Below are 19,466 nucleotides of genomic sequence, written 5' to 3'. Positions count from 1 at the left end.
GTTAGAAAAAAAAAACATGGTTAAAGAGAAAAAAGCTCATAAAAACCCCAAAGGCTGTGACCTGCATGTGGCACACAGACTGTCCTGCCAGGCCTGGCAGCAGGGAAACCCCTGCCTTGAGGTGTCTGAGGGGCTGGGGCTCTGCGAGGAGCGCAGCGGCCGGGCCGAGCGCTACGCCTGCCTTTGACTTCTGGTCACAGCTGGGACCTTTCCCCCCATCCTACAAAACACTCTGGGGACCTCAGCACTGCAACTTGCTCCTCTTTTTGCCTCGTGCAGTAGGGGTGTGTGTGTGTGTGTGTGTGTGTGTGAAGCAGAACTCCAGCTGCCCCTGAGACCCCCCCCGCTCTAAAACCATCTCTTGTCTTTCTCTTTGCAGAACGTGGGTGTGGATCGCTCGAGGGAGGAGGCGCTGAGGACTGTCCCGAACCACCTATAGCTCCAGCTCCCAGGGCAGCAGCCCTTCCCCAGCACAGGAGCGCTCAGCAGCAGCAGCAGCTCAGGGCCAGGAGCACGGCGCAGGCGTTGGGCGGAACGCGCCTCCCCTCCCCTTCAATGAGACATTTCGAATGTGATTCAGCTTCTCTGTGGAAACCCTGTCGCTCTGGGTACCTCCCAGTGCTGAAAGGTACCCATAACAAGAGTTACAGGAAGCAGAAGAGTTGGGTTTAGATGCTTTTTTTGTAGGTAAATCTGTGCGGTTTCAGTGGGTTTTATTGTTCCTCTTTGGACACTGCGGGATGGTTAATTGCCCATGTCAATTTTACTGTCAGATTTTAACTACATTTTACTTTCAATTTTTAAGTGTTTTTTTCTAAGAGTTCCTCTTATTTTTACTGTGAATGATTCCCTAGAATGACATGGAGATTTGTTTTTTTGCTGGCACGTTGAACAGAGGTGAAATTCTGTGTTTTGAGCATTGGAGGTGTCACCCTGGGGCAGCCCCTCAGCTCTGATGGCTGTTCTGTCTGCCAACCCTGATTGAGCTTGGGCTGAACCAGGCAGACTTTGTGTCCCTGCCTGTGGCAGGGGGTTGGAACTAGATGATCTTTAAGGTCCCTTCCACCAACAGGTAAATCCTGAAACTCTTTTTACCACAGCACACCTGCCTTGGGGCTTCTGTATTGGTTTTAAGCACCTTCCCTCATCCCTGTTTGCTCTATTTTCATACCTTCAGTGCTCAAAATGGAAACTTCTGTGTCTGAAGCCAGAACCTTCTAACTGTACTAACTCACCCTGAGCTCTGTAGGTGTCACACCGACGTGAGCTGCCTGCTCTTGAAACAAGAACTATTCTTTGATAGTTGGACTGTTTTTTTTTTTTTTTTCCCTAAGGACTTCTTTTCAGTTAATTGAACTTTTACCCTGTATGTCACTGGGGTTTGGTTTTGTTGTTTGTTTTTTCTTTGCCTCAATTCTTGTGTGAAATACTGGGCCCTCCTAATGTAGTTTTTGCAGGTGAGGGCTAACTTGTCTTTCCTTCGTGCAGGGTTTATAAAATAACATGCTGCTGTTGTGATTTGTTTCAATAAGCTAATTCCAGCAATACATTCAGCTCTGGAAGTAAGCCATACCCTAGTGCTGGGTTCCGTTGCAGAAGAGGAACGTGTAGGGTACCAGCCGGAACCACTTGCTTCGAGCGCTGCTGTCTAAGGCTTTGTGTGTGCAATCCATGCCTTGGGGAAGGCCCAGCTCAGACCTCTCTTTAGGTAGCTGGTGTGTGAGGAGAGAGACCACACAGAGGAGTTAATTTATTGATCCATAGTTAACAAGGCCACTGTCACAATGTAGGTGTAATTTCCCTGCCTGGTTTCATGTGTGCTCAGTGGGGGAAAGCCAGGCTCTGCTCCCGGCTGCCCTCGCTCCTCCAAACCTCTGCTGTCCAGCCAGGACCAGGAGCTGTTCTAAAAAGTCTGTTTTCTGGGCTGTTAGAGAAGGCACAGTGCAGGAGGCTGTCTCAGAAACAGTTTTTACCCAGCAGACTGTGGTAGTTCTCAAGCTCAGACCTGGTTGAAGAGATGTGGTGGAAGGAAAGGTTTCCTCTAGCGAGAGCTGAGCCTGGGGGCAACTTCTCATCACTGGCCCCACAGCCCAGGGTGTCTCCTCTCCCTCCCTCCCTTTGTTTTTCTTCTCTCAACTTTCTGAGGTGCTGTAAAATTCCTTGAGGCTCAGTGTTTCCTGTATGGTAGGTATTTTTATAGCCTGCTTTTGAATATACTGTGATGAGTGTCATACTAACTGGGTGTTCAGTAAAAAGAATTGTATACAAGTGTAAATAAACTGTTATGCTGATACTTGAAGAGGGGGGAAAAAACGTTGTTGTCCGTCCTACTGTAGGAAGGTGTGAAATCACTTGACTGCACCCAGCCTTTTCTAGCTGGTGAGAGCAAGTGCAGGCAACGAGTGTGTGATGGGTTCTCTCTGGGGTGGGCATACCCACCTTTCTGGGAAGGCACTGTCAGGAGCTGCAGATCATCATCACTGTGTAGAAGCTGCGTATGTCCCTTCCCACCCGCCAGCAGCCTCGCTGGCAGGGCAGCTGGAAACTCTTGTCCTGACCTTGTGTGTCTGTGCCCACGTTTATTTTGCTGCCTTCTGCCTGCTGCACTTGCTAGCTCAGATGCAGCCCCAGATGGGATGAAACTTGTCTCTTCTTACATCGTTGGCCTTTGTTGTAACCTGTCAGTCAGGTGTAGGCACCTGACGTTTGGTCTGAGTAATAAAGATCAGACACACAGTGTGTGCTGTGTGGGTTTCTTTACGTGCCCGGGGACCGCGGCGCCAGGTGAGTGTTCCTGGGGGGTCTGCAGCTTCCTCCAGCTTTCGGAAGTGTAGGAGGTGGCTGGGTTGAGGGAGCTTCTATGGTGGCCTAAGAATTATGTTAATTGGTTGCTTGAGTCTGACAAATAATTGGAATTTAAGTAACAAACTCAGTGACTGAGGAAGATCACAGAACCACAGAGCTGTAGGGTGGGGAAGGGACCTCGAGAGCCCATCGCGTCCAACCCCCTGCCAAAGCAGCTCCCCAGCTCATATTGCACAGGGCGGCGTCCAGACGGGGCTGGAATCTCTCCAGAGATGGAGACTCCACACTCCCTGGGCAGCCTGTCCCAGGGCTCCCTCACCCTCACTGGGGAAAAGTTCTTCCACATACTGTGATTAAATACCAGCCAATATTTGCACACAATGGAAGGGAACGTTCAGACTGCATTAAGCTTACCTGGCTGTGGGTATTTTACAATGCATGCAGAGCCTCCCTGTTCTTCCCAAAGCTGCGACCCTGAAGCTCCACCGTGTTGGACAAACAGATAACCAGTAGGTGGGTTTTTTGACCTGCTCAGTGGTTGAGAAGATAATGTGCAGTAGCATGACAAGCACAGAAAGCTGCTGAGAACATCCTGAGGGATCTTGCTTTGTTGCTACTCTGCAAGGAGCAGAGTTTTGGGAACAGCTCTGCAGTGATTACATCAGTTTCTCTCATTAATGGTTAAAAGTCAGAATTCAGAGGCAGATATTGCAGCCTGCAGTATCCAGCATTGTGCCCTCTTCCCAGTGAGGAGGAGGAGCCACAGCCCCTCTACAGAAACAAGCAAATCAAGCTGGAAGCAGCGCTTTGTGCAGGGCAGTTAAGCAACCTGCTTCCTTGCCAGCAGCCCAGGCCAGTGGTACTAACGCTCCACACAGTTGTTACCCAACTGTCTTCTCCCAGTAAGCAAATATTTCTGTTACTTTTGGAAGTCATCAGGGCTCACGTGCTCCTACTATTATTTTTTTCTGCCATTTAAAGACAACGTGAGTTTAATTTCCCTAGAAATATGCAAAGATCGTAGAGCTGGGAGGGGAGGTTTAATGTAACTTTGTTTTCATTGAAGACAAATAAAAGAACCAAGGGCTCAAACACTTTTTAAAAAGGAATCTTCTGTTCCCCAGTGTCTTCTGTAGAGCAAAATATACAGCATATATATAACTACATTCAAGTACCAAACAACACCAGACGATTCACATACCTTAACCCCAACCATGCATAAAGGAACACTGCTGCGCGTCAGCAGCTGGGCGCCACTGATCACACTGCTGTGATTACTGTGAAGTAGCAACAGCGTTGAACGTGTCACACGTGGGATTTGTGGTTCACAACATTTAACCCTCCTTGCAGTCCCATTCTGCTCAGAGCTTTATTTTTCCAGGATCTGTTCAAATTTGGGGTTAGTGAAGGAGAACCCGTCAAACGCAGACTGGTCCATGGACTCGATCAGGTTCTTGTCGCTGTAGGACAGTTTGGGCTTCTCGCTCAGGAATTCTCTGTCAAAGTTGGTGTAGTCACTTGCTGACTTCTGTTAAACAGAGAGAGAAGCAGCTGGAGACAAATGTCCCTTCTCCCAGATCAGATGACAAACACAAGAGGTGAGGAGTTCCTCCTGGAGCTCCCTCCCTCCCTCCCTCCCTCCCTCCCTCCCTCCCTCCCTCCCTCCCTCCCTCCCTTCTCTTCCCCCCTCCCTTCTCTTCCCCCTTGGGAGAATAATCTCCTCTTTGCCTAAATTAACACCACTGTCAGGTTCCAACTGGGCAACTGCATATTGTTAGGTGAGAACAAGTCTCACCATGGCCCTTGGGAGACCATCCCCACTGGATCTGTGGTAACACCTCCGACACTTCTGTACTGGCAAAAGCAGTGCAGTGCTCACATGTAAGCCCAGCCTTCCTTCCCATTAACCAGCACCTGGATTCCTGAGAGCATTTTGCAGTCTGTACTGTTCAGAGAAATACAAAACCCGATGCCCCACTGCAGCTGCTGGCTGGATAAAATACTGGTGCGTGTTTTATCTTAAAGAGGTCACAGTACTGAAGCCCACGTGTCACACTCTGCACCTCCCAAGGTGACTGGAGGATCCTTAATGCCTCCAGAGTTCCCTTTCCAATGGGACTGCAAAGCTGCCTGTTGTTGAACAGGACAGTTTTCCACAGAGCAGGTAAGTACCTTCTATGCAGCCTGTTTTACCAGTAACAGGATGGAGGAAAACTGGTCTTGATTTGTAACCAGGTGAGATGCAGCAGCAGTGACCCATGGTGACAGTGACTAACAGCTAGTCTGCTCTCCAGATGTTTGTTCAGGTAACATTAAGCATGTATGTTACACATCACTGTGGGGGCAGGAGCAGAGAGAACACATCTCTCTGCGTAGTTGGGAGACTGTCTGATGAGTTTGGAACAGCAGGTATGTGATGCTGGCACACAATGCCTGCAGGCAGTTCCCAGCTGCTGGTCCTCCTTCCACAGGGCATTTTACCAAAGAGAAAATTGCAAGAAACTCTCAACACTTCAGGGCACATAAGAGATCCTATTTTTCCAGTGCCTTAAGAAAAGGGGCAACTAGAGCTACTGGCTGATTTCCCTGATGGTTCTATTAGTAAAGCAGCTCCTTGTGCAACTAGCAGAGGCAGTCAGGGACACAGCGCCCGTTCTTAAAACCCATCCAAGCAGTGTGGGGCTGGAGATACACAAGGTGTCTGAGCGTAGAGAAACCACCCCTCCTGCCTCAGTCAGCAGCCAGAACCCAGGGTAACCCACGTACCACTTTGGGCCTGAAAGGAGGGTCCACCTCCCTCTTCTCCAGCGCTGTCCAGTTGATGGTTTTGAAGAAAGGATGGTCTCTGATATTCCCAGTCACCCCCAGTCGCCGTGTTGGTTCCCTTTCAAACAGCTGCAAGAGAAGACAACCCAGTAAAGCCTTTGCTTAACAGGTAGGTGGCACTGGAAGAACAACTGTTGAGCACTCTGCTAAACCGAAAGTTGCCTGCAGCGAACAGACCATTAGTAATGAAGCTGACCTGGCTTCCCATTGGTAAAGGTAGTTTCCTGGCTGATAAGTCCCTCCCTGGACAAACAAGAGTACCACGCTGATCATGGGTCCCACCTTTTGTAGTATGTCTCTTGACTCCTTGGTAATCCAGCGTGGGTAGTGAGGGGTGTCCACTCGGATTGACTCGAACAGCTCATCCTCATCGTCGCCGTGGAAAGGGGACTGCCCGATGAGCATCTCGTACAGCAGCACCCCAAAGGACCACCAGTCCACGGAGAACGTGTAGCGCAAGCCCTGCAGGATCTTGTTCCACCAGGCAGGGAGGAAGAAGTGCAAGTAATTAGTAAAGGGCAGCAAGATAAAAGATTCTCTCTTAAATTAAAACTCTAAGAGCTGGACTTCTTCCCCCTCGTGATCTGAGAACTCGCTGACCCCGGTGCACAGCTGTAGGCTGATGCTTGGCTGCTGTTGGTGGGAACACAGACAGCTCTGGGTCTTCCCTCTCCTTCAGTTCTCTCCTCTAACATTAATACCTCTGTACTTGGAAAACATCTCTAGTTTCTCCACCAGATGAAGTGAGAAGAAAGCAGCAAATGAAGAGCAGATTACCAAACCGACTTCGACATGACCCATAGCTTTAAAAGCTACCTACCTTCTTTGACTACTTTGCAAATCAGATGAAACCCCAGATCTAACCCAGGAATTTAACTCTGCAAGATTCCCCTTGGGACCTGCTTTTGCTTTCAGGGTTGGCTGTTTGCACAGGCACCAAGCCTGCAGTGTGCAAACACTCCTTGCAGGAGCCCTTGCTGTAAAGGCAGAAGGGAGAAGCTGCTTGTTCACAACCTGAATCTGTTCACATTTCAAAAACCACAGGTTGGTTGGGGTTTTTTTCAACTTGTCCCTGTAGATATTGACAAATCTCAAGTATCTTTTCCAGGGAACTCACCTGTAATGTTTTTTTTTCTGTGCTAACTAGACTTGTCTGAACAATTAATAATACAGTTAAAGACCAGTGTAGTAACTCCATCCCTGCAGAACCTGGCAGTGCCACACTGACCTCGGGTGCAATGTAGTCTGGGGTCCCACAGAAGGTGCTTGCCTTGTTCTCGCCAACAACGTTTTCTTTGCACATTCCAAAGTCAGCTATTTTGATGTGACCTTCTTTATCCAGCATCACGTTGTCCAGTTTTAGGTCTCTGCAAAATGTGGTTGGTTGGTTATTTTTTAAAAAAAAAGGAATATTTTTCAGGCAGAGTCCTATTTGTGTTCAGCTGCAGGCAGATTCTTCGCTAATAAACACCTGCCCTACAGCATCCAAAGAGGCTTTTCAAGACAATATCACCCAGCACCACAATACACAAAATAAGAGCACTTCTGTGATTTGGAAAAGGCAGGGAGAAGGGAAGGATTCTCTTTGGTCAGAGTGAGAGTTGTGGTGTGCAGACAGCGTGACCTTGTAATCCTCCAGACTGGCTTGCAGCTCCAGAAGCACACCCAGTGCTTCTGTTGTTTCTGGACAGAGGAGTGTGTGCCCTGCCAGCTGGCACAGCGCAGCACCAGTGCTCCAAAGGAGGATTGTTGGGTTCTCAGAGCCTTTGGCAGGAGCACGACTGGGTGGAGGCCCAACCTTTAGTGGCACCTGACTTGTTCCTGGTTGCAGCACTCCTGTCTTGTAGGCAGTCGGTGAGGTGTCCTATTCCTGTTTTCTTTCCAGAGTAACACTATTCAAGCCAGTAAAAGCTTTTTAACAGCAGTTTCCAAAAGCTCCCTTTGACTGGGGGGTGGTATTTGTCCATCTGGCTGTGAAAGCACATAGTGAGGTGGGCAGGCTGAAGAGGAACAGAGAAGCCCCTCTGCTACCCAGACTTGCCTGGAGCAGAGAATTTTACAGGAGAACAGGGCAGCATGTTCCCCTTAGTAAGTCAAGGTCCCAGTACCAGCTGCTTCCACTGCTCTCACTGAGCTACAGCTCAAACCAAGAGTCCCTGTCCTAAGGCAGCACACCATAAATCCTTCCATGTTTGGGCATCAGCTGCTCTCACCTGAGTAGGTGAATGTATTTGAGTTGGGGAAACTCCTGGTAACTTAGGGCACTGCATTCATCTAGCTTCAAGCAGCTGTCTTGTTGGAAAAAGGTACTGCTTCTCTGGGAAGACTCCATACTCTGACATCTTAATGTAGGTAAGTTTAACAGCAAGCCTAAAACTGCTCTAGAAACTCTGGGATAAAAGGAGTTTGTGCTGATGACAACATATGCCAGAGCCTTTCTTGTCTGCAGGAGGCTGTGGGAATACAGGCAGGGGCATTTAGCACCTGCCTGCATTAGGACTGTCTTCTCTGAGAGCCAGAGAGGCCTTTAGGACTCATCCTTCTTCACCAAGGAGGGGCTCCTGCAGTGTCTGCCCTCTTTACACACACACACACACACACACACACACACACCCACACCCCTTCTGTGAAGTAGTCTCCAACTCCAGAAAAGTGCTTTGAAGGATGGATCCTCCAACAGCTGTTTCCCACTCTCCAGAGGGGGACGGGCAGCACCTGATGTTCTGGGGCACATTCACCTTGCAAGGTTACCCTTCATACCTGCTTGTTCCTGGGTTAAAAGCTCCCTGAGCAAGTATCATAGAATCACAGAATGTTTTGGGTTGGAAGGGACCTCAAAGATCAAGTTCCAACCCCCTGCCATGGGCAGGGACACCTCTCACCAGCCCAGACTGCTCAAGGCCCCATCCAACCCAGCCTTGGACACCTCCAGGGAGGGGGCAGCCACCACCTCCCTGGGCACCCTGTGCCAGGGCCTCACTGCCCTCAGAGTGAAGAATTGCTTCCTAATATCCAACCTAAGTCGCCACACAGTGCTTTAGAGTCAGGGGTGGGGTGAAAAGGCTGGAGAAAGGGAACAGGAAAAGCTGAAAACCCCTCCATAGCGTGGGTATTCTCAGGAAGAGCAGCTGATGGGGATCTGGCCCCTGGTGAGGCAGGAACATTGATACTGTGGTTTCATATGGGAAGCAGAAGCAGGTAACTTTCTCAAGGCTGGCAGGAACTGACAGCCTCAAGGACCCTCTCCCTTCCCTCCAAACTAAAGAGTGTTGTGATTTGAAGGCAGTGCTTAAACAAACTGAAACCAACCCGCTTTTATGTAACATAAATAACATGCCATCATTCTAGCTGCCAAGATACAGCTTCATCTCAAACATGGCAATGCCCTTAGAATAACATCAGCTCTATGACAGACAGCTTTTACTTGTTACATCAATCAGTGATCTGAAGATGCCTGATGTGCTAAGACAATGCACAGGTCCCACGCTGGAGCTAGTTGGTACTTACCTATAAATTATGCCTTTGCTGTGAAGGAACTGTAGCCCACATAAAATTTCAGCTCCATAGAACCTGAAAAAGACCAAAGCACCTTTTATCTGTCTGGTTCAGTTCAAACACGGGCAGCGTTGCTGGTCAAAGGGCTGCAGGAAGAGTCTCTTTGTGAAGCAAGCAGCACTGTACAGACTTAAATAGCAACATGCCTGTCTTTGTGCTGTGATCCAAGAGAAATCCCTCACCACACATCTGTGATACCACATCTGTGGCATCCAATGCCAAACAGTAGAGGGGAAACACAGCGACTTGCCCTGATGCTTCATTCCACTGCCAGCAGGGAGCACTGACCCTTTCCTGCCCTGTGGCTTTAGGGATACACAGATGCCTTTTGAAGGACAGTTACTGGGGGGTCAATACAGAGGATCCCCAGGAAAGCACTGAAAGAATGTTGTGCCCCACCCCAAAAAAGCTTTTCATAATTTTTTTTTTTAAATTTTTTAAGTTGAACAAATACAAAACTCTTTCCACTCTGTAGAGCAGAACGAACCAAACCTTCAGAAACAGGTGGTGAGGCTGCAGGAGAGGCTGCAGGTGCACAGATGTTTGCTGGATTCAGGCAAGCTGGGAGGCTTTGCCCAGATTTTTGTTGGGGAGAGTGTGAAGAAAGCTCTCCCTGCCCATAAAGCTGGCTGCTACCAGACGCTATTTATGCCAGGCCCTGGGATGTGACCCCAGGTCCTTAGTACACTACAGTTACACAGGTAACTTTCCAGTCTGGTTATACATTAGCACTGGTGCTTACTGGTGGATCCACTACCCTGCACCGTTATTTTCCCAGTCTTGCCTGCAGGCCTTCAATGCCACAGATAAAACCCTCACACTTTGGGCAACAGAGGGGTAGAAACTGATCTCAAACTAAAAACTTAGGTAAAGTAACAATAGATATTTTTTCATCTTTTAAGCCTTCAGCTCTGGTGATCTTTAAGCTATGTGGAACTGAAGCACTTGCTAAACAAAGAGCTAGCCCATTCATTAGTATCCTGTGGAATGTGCAGGTTATCCTTCTGTACTTTCATGCCAATTTAGCAACACTAGGAAGTAATTTTTACATATTGGGTTTTTTTCCTCATGCTGTTCTGCATTTTTTTTCCACCTAAATGTTGTCCTAAGGGGCACTGAAGCTGTTCCTCTTACTTTTCATTGCTGGCTCACGTTGCAGTTTATTGTAGCATCTCTAGGTATGAACATCCCATAAAGTAAACCAGCACACTGCTTTGTAAGTGAAGAAAACATAACTCCACCCATGGTTAAATGAGCTTTCTCATGGTATTAAACCACTGCCTAGAAATCCCTTTTCAATCATCAGCCACTGAGACCTGAGTGCAGGTCAGTGGTGCAGAACTAGAAGCAGTAAAACCACAGAGACTGAAATAATTTGTGGATACAGGGCTTGAAGGGTTGTGGACTCACGTTGCTCTGTAGAGATCGAAACGCCCCTTGTCCTGTATGTGGAACATGAGGTCTCCCCCATTCAGGAACTCCATAACAAAGAACAGGTGATCCTGTTTGCAAATAGCCAGAGAATGGTTATTTTGATTAACTTTTATTTTCACACACTCACAAGAATGTATAAGGATCCTACAGATTTGAGTGGCCCGGTCTTGTATTGCAAAGCTAAATAGCTGATCTTGTGTTCTATGGGTTTCTAGACTTGATATACATTTAAACAGACTTACTGACTTCTACCTGTGACAGTCCCCTTTCTTCCCTCTCACTGAGGGGAAAGCTAAGATCAAAGATTTAAATTAAACTGCCTCTTATTCCAGATTGCACAGGTGTTATTCTGGTCTCACTGGTTCTCAGCATGGTATGTGGGGTCACTAAGTTACTTTCACTTGGCTGCTAGTAACAGCTAGCAGTAACAGTAACATAAAAGGGCTAAATCTGTTGGGGTACTGTTGCTGTTGGGTTTTTTCTTACCTTTGTCTGAAATGTGCAGTAAAGATGGGTGAGAAATGGGTTTTCCCAGGCAAGTGCCAGCACCCGCTTTTCCACCATGGTACATTCCACATCGTCATCAATTAACACAACATCTTTTTTCAGAGCCTTGATAGCAAAGAATTCATTCTTTCCTTTCAGCTCTGCAAGAAGAACCTGAAAAAAATGGAAAGATGAGATTGCAGCACAGTGGTAGCAGTAAGGGAAAGTCAAAGGTGTTTACAGCAAGCGCAGTGACAAAAAGCATTGCAATGGGGAGGATGAGCGAGGTCTGGGGAGGTGAAGTTGCTGGGCACAGAGATGAGGAGATGGGGCTTGGGGTCTACATGCCACAGGTGCAGCAGCTTCCAGGGCAGCTTTTCTGTCAATGTCTTGTGATTATATAAATCAAAGACAGGTAAAGCCCATCCCTTCTTTTGGGCTGTAGTTTCCCAGACAACAGAGACAGAAGCTGCTCTCCTGCAGCTCCCCCCGCCACGGTATCCGAGGGCTGTGGCTATGCAGAGGGTATGAACATCCTCTGGCACAGTGGTGTGTAATCCACATTCCCTCTGCCTTGGTACTGAAACACTGTCATGCATTATGAATCACACTGAGTTTAGAGAAGATTCAGGAGATGAGTTTCTAGTGTCTGCCACCAGAATATTTGATTCTGTGGCAGGACTTTCCACCCCAGCAGCTCTAAGACCTTTCTGGTCACTGACAACAGCACATTGCAGATCAAGCAAGGCAGCCACCTTAAGCTCCAGCAGTTTGTTACATACCTTTCCAAAGCTTCCTTTCCCTAGTACTTTATGGAAGACAAAGCTGTCTATGTTGAATTTTCTCCTGCTTGCAAATCGTGACGCTGTCTTGGCTGTGCTGCCCTCCCAGAGTTTATCGTACTCGCCGCTATCTGCTAATTGAAACAGGGGGTTTAGAGTTCAATATGTGCAGAAATACTGCAGGAGATTCCCTGCTAAAAATGAACTACAGGTCTGCTACTTCAGTGCATCTGCTGCTGGGATACTGGTGAATCCAAACAACTCCTGTAGTTTATAACTGAATTTAAATGAGGCTAGTTAGAGAACTGAAGCTGGGATTGTTTCTGACACTGGGTTTAAGCAATACTTAGGCATGTTAAAAACCAAAGGCCCTAACTTTCCCCTCTGACTGAGATCCAGGGCAGAGTTTGGAGAAAAAGATACTTTACAAAGACTGCTTGTGGACACATTATTTTTCTTCTGTGAAAGAACACACTACTCCCTTGGCCTACACTGAGAGGCCATAAAAAGTTCTGACTTATGCCTGATGCTGGCTAAGAAGCCAGCATAATCCTGATTACATCCTACAATTAATAACTGTACTTTTTCTTTTTTTTTGACCTCCACTGCACAGATCTGCTGGGTCACTAACATGACACAGATGATAACAATGAGGTGACACCATGTATGTCGCACAAGCTGCCCAGCATCTGTGGTAACCCAGGGAGGAATCCCAGTGGCTACACCCTCACTTAGCATTAAACAAACCACCTTTTTAAAAGGTGGGTTCTTTTTGGGTTTTTTTCCTCTTCCCTCTGTTCTGACAAACCAGAACAAATCTGATAAGCAATAACAACATAATTTTCTTACTGGGCGGTTCATTAGTTCAATGTATGGATGAATATATAAACTCCTGTAGCCCTCCAAACCCACCCACTATCTCTTACTGAGCCTGGTGGGTTCCACCTGGTAAAAAGGTACCTCTTGTTGCATTTATTTTTTGTATAAATTATCAGAGGTTAGCAGTTACCCCAAAAAACCCCTGAACAAACCCTCAAAAAAACATTATACAATGCTGAAACTCTCTAGCAAAAAGGACTCCAAAACCTTACTCTAAACATGTAGATAGAGGCAGCAGTGTGCCCTGGGGGCTGAGAGAGACAATGGGATCCTGGGGGACCATCAAGAGGAGTGTGGCCAGCAGGTCACAGGAGGGGATCCTCCCCCTCTGCTCTGCCCTGGTCAGGCCCCACCTGGAGTGTTGTGTCCAGTTCTGGGCTCCCTGGGATAAAAAACCCCAGGGATCTCCTGGAGTCCAGAGGAGTCCAGAGGAGACTACGGAGATGATTAAGGGTCTGGAGCATCTCCTCTATGAGAGGGAGCTGAGTGAGCTGGGGCTGTTCAGCCTGGAGAAAAGAAGACTAAGGGGGGACCTTACGAATGTTTATCAATATCTGAAGTGTGGGATGCAGGGGGAAATGGGCAGCCCCTTTTCAGTGTCTGTGGGGACAGGACAAGGGGCAATGGCTGCAAGTTGGAGCACAGGAAGTTCCACAGCAACATGGGGAAGAACTTTTCCCCAGTGAGGGTGAGGGAGCCCTGGGACAGGCTGCCCAGGGGGTGTGGAGTCTCCATCTCTGGAGAGATTCCAGCCCCGTCTGGACGCCGCCCTGTGCAATATGAGCTGGGGAGCTGCTTTGGCAGGGGGTTGGACCCCATGGGCTCTCCAGGTCCCTTCCAACCCCTGTGATGCTGTGATAGGACTCCAGGTACTACTAAAACTACTGCAGCTGTTCAATCTCAAGTAGCATTTTGGCTCCTTACATCCTGAAACATGCCACTGGTTTCTAATGGCTTGTGAACAAACCAAGGTAATTAACGACGTGCACGATGCTTCAGTTACATGAGGGAGGGCAGCGCGTTGCGCGTGTGTCTGCAGCGAGTACCGCCAGCGTTCAGCAGGAAGGTGGGTGTGCTCATGGACTAAAACCTGTAGGTATTTATCAAAGTTAGGGGAGCATTTTGTGTGGCCAGGAGAAGGGAGAAAGAATTATATGCTTTTTTTAGTGTTTGTTTTTTTTTCTAAACAGTGCCTATTAAAAATAATTGCCTAACATGAGGCAAGAATGAATGTCTACTGAAATTTTTAGTTGGTGCAGTCTGGTAGGTAAATGGCTAAATTAAAACACTGTAGATTTGCTCACCTGTTATATCTCCTGGAGCTCTAGGTTTCTTATCAAAATCTTGATAAACACCAACACTCTCTACAGATCCAGAATCAGACCTTCGTGTAGATTTCTGCGGAGAAAGGGAACATTTGGAATTATATTGGTGCTATTATTTTAGAAATGCTTATAACCACAGCTGTTCCACATAACATGATGGCAGTATAACATTTTAAATTATTAACTGCTAGTGCATCTCTGTTCTCCAGTCTGGTTCACAGACTATTTCAACACACCCTTTTTACAGCTTCAGATCAGGTGTCGTGGTTCACGTGTGTCCATTTGAAAGAGGGGATGGGAAGTGCTGTCATACTGCAGTAGTACTGGTTGTGACAGCCAGCTTTAGCACAGGGAAATGAATTTTATGCATGGAAGATCCCCAAGATCCAATTTTCCTCATGAAAAGATGGAGCTTTATACTGTGTCATGAAAACACTGGCACAACAGCTCACACTGTTCCCAAAGTAAATAAATACCCTGTGAAAGCTGAGGAGGAAGCACTGCTGGCTACTGTGCTGCCTTTTCCTGCTTTGTTTCAGAGTTTCTGTGGAATCTTTATTTGCAAGTCAGAAGCTGACCACAGGACACAGTTGTTCTGCAGCAGGAGATGGACAATGTATGAACGGCCAGCATTAATGCCAGGGGAATTTGCTGTGTGTCTACAGCAGATCAGTGTAAGTTGAGAATATCTGGTGTATATCTCCTTACTGATTTAATTTCAGCATGCAAGAGGAATGCTAAAGCATGGAAAAAGAGACTTCAGCATTGTAATATGACTGCTTATACAATTAAACAGAAAGGGAGAGGGTAACCTTAGTGCCACAGAAGAACAAAGCTGGATTTCAGGAAACCACACACCTTTTCAAAAATTCTTTGTGAATCTCATTACAGGTGAAATTCCAAAGCTGCTTGCATTTCCTCCTTTCCAAACTGAGTTCCCCGTGAAAATGATATGAAAAGATGAAATAAACCCCCCAAATGCTCTGAAAACAGCTATTTACCTGACAAACAGCCATAAAACATACCTGGCTAACTTGATTTAAAGCTTCAGCTAGCAACTTCTGGTTTATCCCACATAAGTTTGCCACCTTCTTCTGGCATTTATGATGCACATTCATCCCACACTCTGAAAGAGACAGAAGGATGGTAATACACCATCAGGAAAATACTGTCCAACATTACAACAAAAGGGCTGTTTCTCCATGTGCTGCAGAAACCTTGTTAGAAAACTGGACTGGACATGGATCTACCCTTGTCAATAAAACTGCAGTTTTTCACTCAATGAAGCCACAAAAATTGTTCAAGAGGAAAAAAGGTCCAATTGTCTTTATTCTCAATATCTGTTACAATAAAGAATATCTTGCCTTTTTATGAGACAATGATACAAACAGCAAACACTCTGGATACACTTTTAGGTGCTACCAAATTTCAGCTGTTCCCAAAGCAGTGATTTTGATTACACAGATTTTGATTCTGCAGCATGCTTTCCAGCTGCATTAAGCAGCTCACCTTGGCTGAACCACACACGTGTGAGATGAATCCCAATCTATTAACAGTCTGAAGTTATGTGAGGGGAAGTTTAGGTCAGATACCAGGAAAAATGTCTTTACTGAAAAGGGTTTTTAGATACTGGAACAGACTGCCCAGGCAGGTGTTCCAGTCGTCATCCCTGGAGGCATTTAAAAGAGGAGTAGATGTTCTGTCTGGTGACATGGTCTAGTATTGGACCTAGTAGGGCTAGATAGACGGTTGGACTCGATGATCTTGAAGGTCTTTTCCAACTGGAACCATTGTATGATTCTGTGATTCTAGGTAACACACAGAGAAATGCACAGTAGGTAAGGACAGCTAGCCTGTAGCAGGGGGCACTTGGGGAAGACTGTACTGGAAGAGCACGGAGAGATCCCAGCTGCCCTCCCTCCTCCTCCATACCTTCGCATTTGAGTCCCTGTTTGACCAGCCCCCAGAGCAGGCTGCCGCAGTGGTCGCAGAAGGTAGGGCTCATGTAATTGTAAACTTTGAAGCGATGAGGCATGTCGATGTTGAACCGTTCCTTTTGAAACTGAGGATGAGGGAGAGGGGTGAGGCACTTTACCCAAACCAGGACCCGCCTCTTACGGAAAACAGCCCGGATATTACAAAGCTACAACAGTTTTACCTTGAATACCCCAGTCTTCCCAGCCCTCATCCAGCAAGGAAGGATGCTGCCCATCAGCCACCACCCACCCCCTTTCAACTACTTTTCTTGCTCAAAAGTTTAATCCACTGCACGTTACATACGATTTTCAAGGGAAGACAGTAACTTGATCATACAGCCAACCAGGCCCCAAAGGGACCTGGCTGTTTCTATAGGAGGTTTTGTTAGTTCAGAAGGGGTTAATTAAGTTAATGACACTCTAAATGTGTTGTTCCAGCTCTTACCATTGTGTCCCTGCTGTTGGCTGCAGTACCAGTACACCTGCCAATGATTTTATCAATACATTTCTTATGAATAGCAGCATTGCATTCTTCAAGACATGTGCAAGAAAAAAAAGGATTCCTTCAGATAATAAATACATGGGATGAGGCATTCACATTTCATAGCACAATGTGATAAACACACTTCTTTACATCATACTATACACACCACCCCTCCTCTTTTCTTTTTAAAGCAGCTTCCCCCCATATTCTTTTCACATAACCTCTATTTCTAAATCTGCCTCCCTTGGGAAATGCCACCAGCATTTGGTAACAGAAGGGCAATTCTATGCTTTTGAATTTTTTTACCCTTTATACCTCCCCTATTGTTTGAAGGGCAGAGATCTATGCTTAGGCAAAAGTGCTTTTCAATTCAGCTGTAAAACCCATGAATAATTGTTGTTTGCTTCAGACAAGGTTTAATAAAAACTCCTCTCCTAAGTAAGTGCCAATTTTCAGCTTCACTTTGTGCTTCTGAGAATAGTGAAGTCAAAACCCTGATAGTAAAAACTCAGGTAGGCACGATAATTAAGCAGCCTTAGGCCATCATGCAAAGCTGATGTTTAACATCTAATACTACCTCTGGTAACAACACACCGTGCCATGTGTATTTACAGCAGATTTTTCAACAGTAACTACTTGATCTACAGGTTAATGTGGAAAATAGCAGAAGTAAAAAAATAAATCAACTTACGCCTACATTTGTATCCCTGCTTGTTGAGTCCCCTGAAAAACAAAGGAAGAAGGAAACAATAAAAGCATATGTTTGCTGGAATAAATGGGGGGGGGGGGGGGGGGGGAGAGGGGTTGTTATTTGTAACATGTTGACCAAACAATCCTTTGCCTATGGCAATATTTACTCCAGGTAATACACTGGTCTAAGTTCTGCTTTTCATAATCCTCTTTTAGGAAGGCAAGGTTTAGAAGATAAGGTTGTGTGTTTCAACAGACCAGCAAATGAGGAGGGAAACCCAGAAAAGACAAGGTTTCCATCATACAAGAAATCCTCCTAATCTGACTTGCTATGAAAATGACCTTAATATGAAAGGGGACATGGCTTCTTGCTTTCAATGGGTCTTTACTCTACTTTAGCCACTTCACATCTCCAAGTGTGAGCATTTTCTCAGACTCTCCACATCTTGCTCTCTTGTGACAGAGTGCTGCTGTTTACAGGCCAGATCTCACCTTTGATGCTGATGGTATTTTTGAAAATTACTTCAGTGGCAAAAATGTTCAAGTTCTACCTTTTAATGTGAAAGAGACAACTACAGTACTTAGATATAAAAATGCTCTCAGTAAATATATTACTTCTCTTTCCAAACATGTGTGAATTTACATGTTTTGTCTCAATAGATCCAGAGCAAATTTTGCAATCACTGAGCCTTAGGGGTGGGGGAAGCTTAGCATTTCCTTCTTACCATACAAAGTCTTTGCAGACAGAGCAAAACGTAGGCTGTCCAAAGAAGGTAGCAATAAATTCATGATTTTTGATGTAGTGGATTTTGGCTTGCTTGATTGCTCCTCTCCTGTTCATAGTTACTGTCCCCTCTTCTTCCCTCATTGACTGTTTGCAATCTAGGGGGGAGACAAGACAACATCCTTTTAATACTTTAAGGTATTACACAGACTAAAATCGGCTTCTCCAAAGTTCAGCTTGGTTTTCCATTTCAGACCAGTGTTTGTGTTTTCTTTTACACCCACATTCTGCAGGTTTTTGGTCCCACAAGGGTGGAACACACAAGCACATTGCTACCAGAGGCGTCTCCGTGCCCTTGTTCGCAAGCGCTTCCCCCTCACACTCAACTGGAAGCAGCCTTCAGCAAAGAGCTGAGAGGAAGAAGCAGGAATGGAGCACAGTCTTGCTAGAGACATTTTTCCTTAAGAAACAAAGATAAGCTTCTCTACATTATGTGATTTATGTGCAAGAGAAATAAATGTTTGATTGGAAGCAGGGGGTGTCTTCTCCAGCAGCAGCAGTTTCACGCTGCTGCTCAGGATGCCCTCCTGACCCAGGACTACAACAGAAATGCACGTGAAGTGCTGCAGGACCTCCAGGAGATGGGTATCTTCCAGGCTCAAGGATCATTAAGCTGTGAGGTCTAATGCACGTCAGTGTGTCCCAGCCTCACTCCTCTCCACTCTCAGCCTCCATAGGGTTACAGTATACAGTACTGTGTAATACTGTAGCAACAATAGTAGTAGTATATAGTAGTATAAGCTGTAGCATCTAATGCTCTGTGCATAGTAATTACATATAGTATTGGCCAGGAAATAAAGAACCAAAAAAATTTCTCAGGCTCAGAGTCCAACTGGCTCATACAGGTCCTTCATTACAGGTTATAGTTATTTCCACTCATTTCCAAGGAAGCTTCAAGTTTCTCTTACAAAAGTGAATATTTTGTGTCTCAATTTTTCGGTCACAACTCTGAGTACACAGGCTTACTTACACATTTTGAAAACAATAGGAGGAGTTTGTAACCCCCATGAAGGCTTATCAAGAGAAATTGGGTAATTTAACCCTTGGACACATTTCTTATCAATTGAGAGGAGCTGTTGAGGGACAATACCATCCAACAGGAAAAGATATAGAGGCTTGAATCACCAACAGAGTTGATCAACTGCTAGTCACATCAGCTCTGGCCAAAAGCTTGCAGCCCCAGTCTGGAAGAAAGGTGGACACAGTTCATGTGCTGAGAAGCTCAGGGCAACAGGAAACTGCCATTTGCAGGGTGGGAGCTTCCCCAACAATGGAGTAAGGAAAAAGCCAGAAAAACACTCTTCCCATTGTCAGTACATGGGGTTTTATTTGCATCACTGCACCGCTGCCTCCTGTCATCAGCTTTGCTTCTCAAACCCATACAAAGAGATTTGTTTCCTGTGCCAAGTCATGCCAGCCACAATGCCTGAGCTTACTACA

The 19,466-nt window shown here is 46.3% G+C and overlaps 2 protein-coding genes across 4 annotated transcripts in view; one reads left to right on the top strand and one right to left on the bottom strand.

The window, feature by feature from the left end:
- The window catches only part of LOC311196252 (6-phosphofructo-2-kinase/fructose-2,6-bisphosphatase 4), a 52,290-nt gene extending 49,553 nt beyond the window's left edge, over positions 1-2,737 (top strand). For both annotated transcript variants that reach the window (XM_084269777.1, XM_084269778.1), the window contains one exon: positions 380-2,737. In XM_084269777.1, coding sequence (XP_084125903.1) covers positions 380-439 — 60 coding nt within the window. In that variant the 3' untranslated portion in view covers positions 440-2,737. The remainder of the gene's footprint in view (positions 1-379) is intronic.
- Positions 2,738-3,895: 1,158 nt separating this feature from the next.
- The window catches only part of PRKCD (protein kinase C delta), a 28,291-nt gene continuing 12,720 nt past the window's right edge, over positions 3,896-19,466 (bottom strand). Inside the window, exons 4-17 of one of the 2 annotated variants that reach the window (XM_084269512.1) lie at positions 17,968-18,124; positions 17,244-17,275; positions 16,514-16,599; positions 16,025-16,154; positions 15,118-15,218; positions 14,072-14,165; positions 11,889-12,022; positions 11,107-11,280; positions 10,597-10,688; positions 9,139-9,201; positions 6,860-6,998; positions 5,914-6,102; positions 5,572-5,700; positions 3,896-4,333 (exon numbers count right to left, since the gene is read on the bottom strand). In XM_084269512.1, the coding sequence (XP_084125638.1) occupies positions 4,175-4,333; positions 5,572-5,700; positions 5,914-6,102; positions 6,860-6,998; positions 9,139-9,201; positions 10,597-10,688; positions 11,107-11,280; positions 11,889-12,022; positions 14,072-14,165; positions 15,118-15,218; positions 16,025-16,154; positions 16,514-16,599; positions 17,244-17,275; positions 17,968-18,124 (1,679 nt within the window). In that variant the 3' untranslated portion in view covers positions 3,896-4,174. The remainder of the gene's footprint in view (positions 4,334-5,571; positions 5,701-5,913; positions 6,103-6,859; positions 6,999-9,138; positions 9,202-10,596; positions 10,689-11,106; positions 11,281-11,888; positions 12,023-14,071; positions 14,166-15,117; positions 15,219-16,024; positions 16,155-16,513; positions 16,600-17,243; positions 17,276-17,967; positions 18,125-19,466) is intronic. The other variant, XM_084269513.1, reaches the window with a different exon arrangement.

The sequence above is a fragment of the Gallinula chloropus genome (assembly GCF_964237585.1).
Source record: "Gallinula chloropus genome assembly, chromosome: 12".
In the NCBI taxonomy this organism is placed as follows: Eukaryota; Metazoa; Chordata; class Aves; order Gruiformes; family Rallidae; genus Gallinula; species Gallinula chloropus.
The sequence above is the reverse complement of the archived record's forward strand: the minus strand, read 5'-3'. Positions and strand labels throughout refer to the sequence as shown.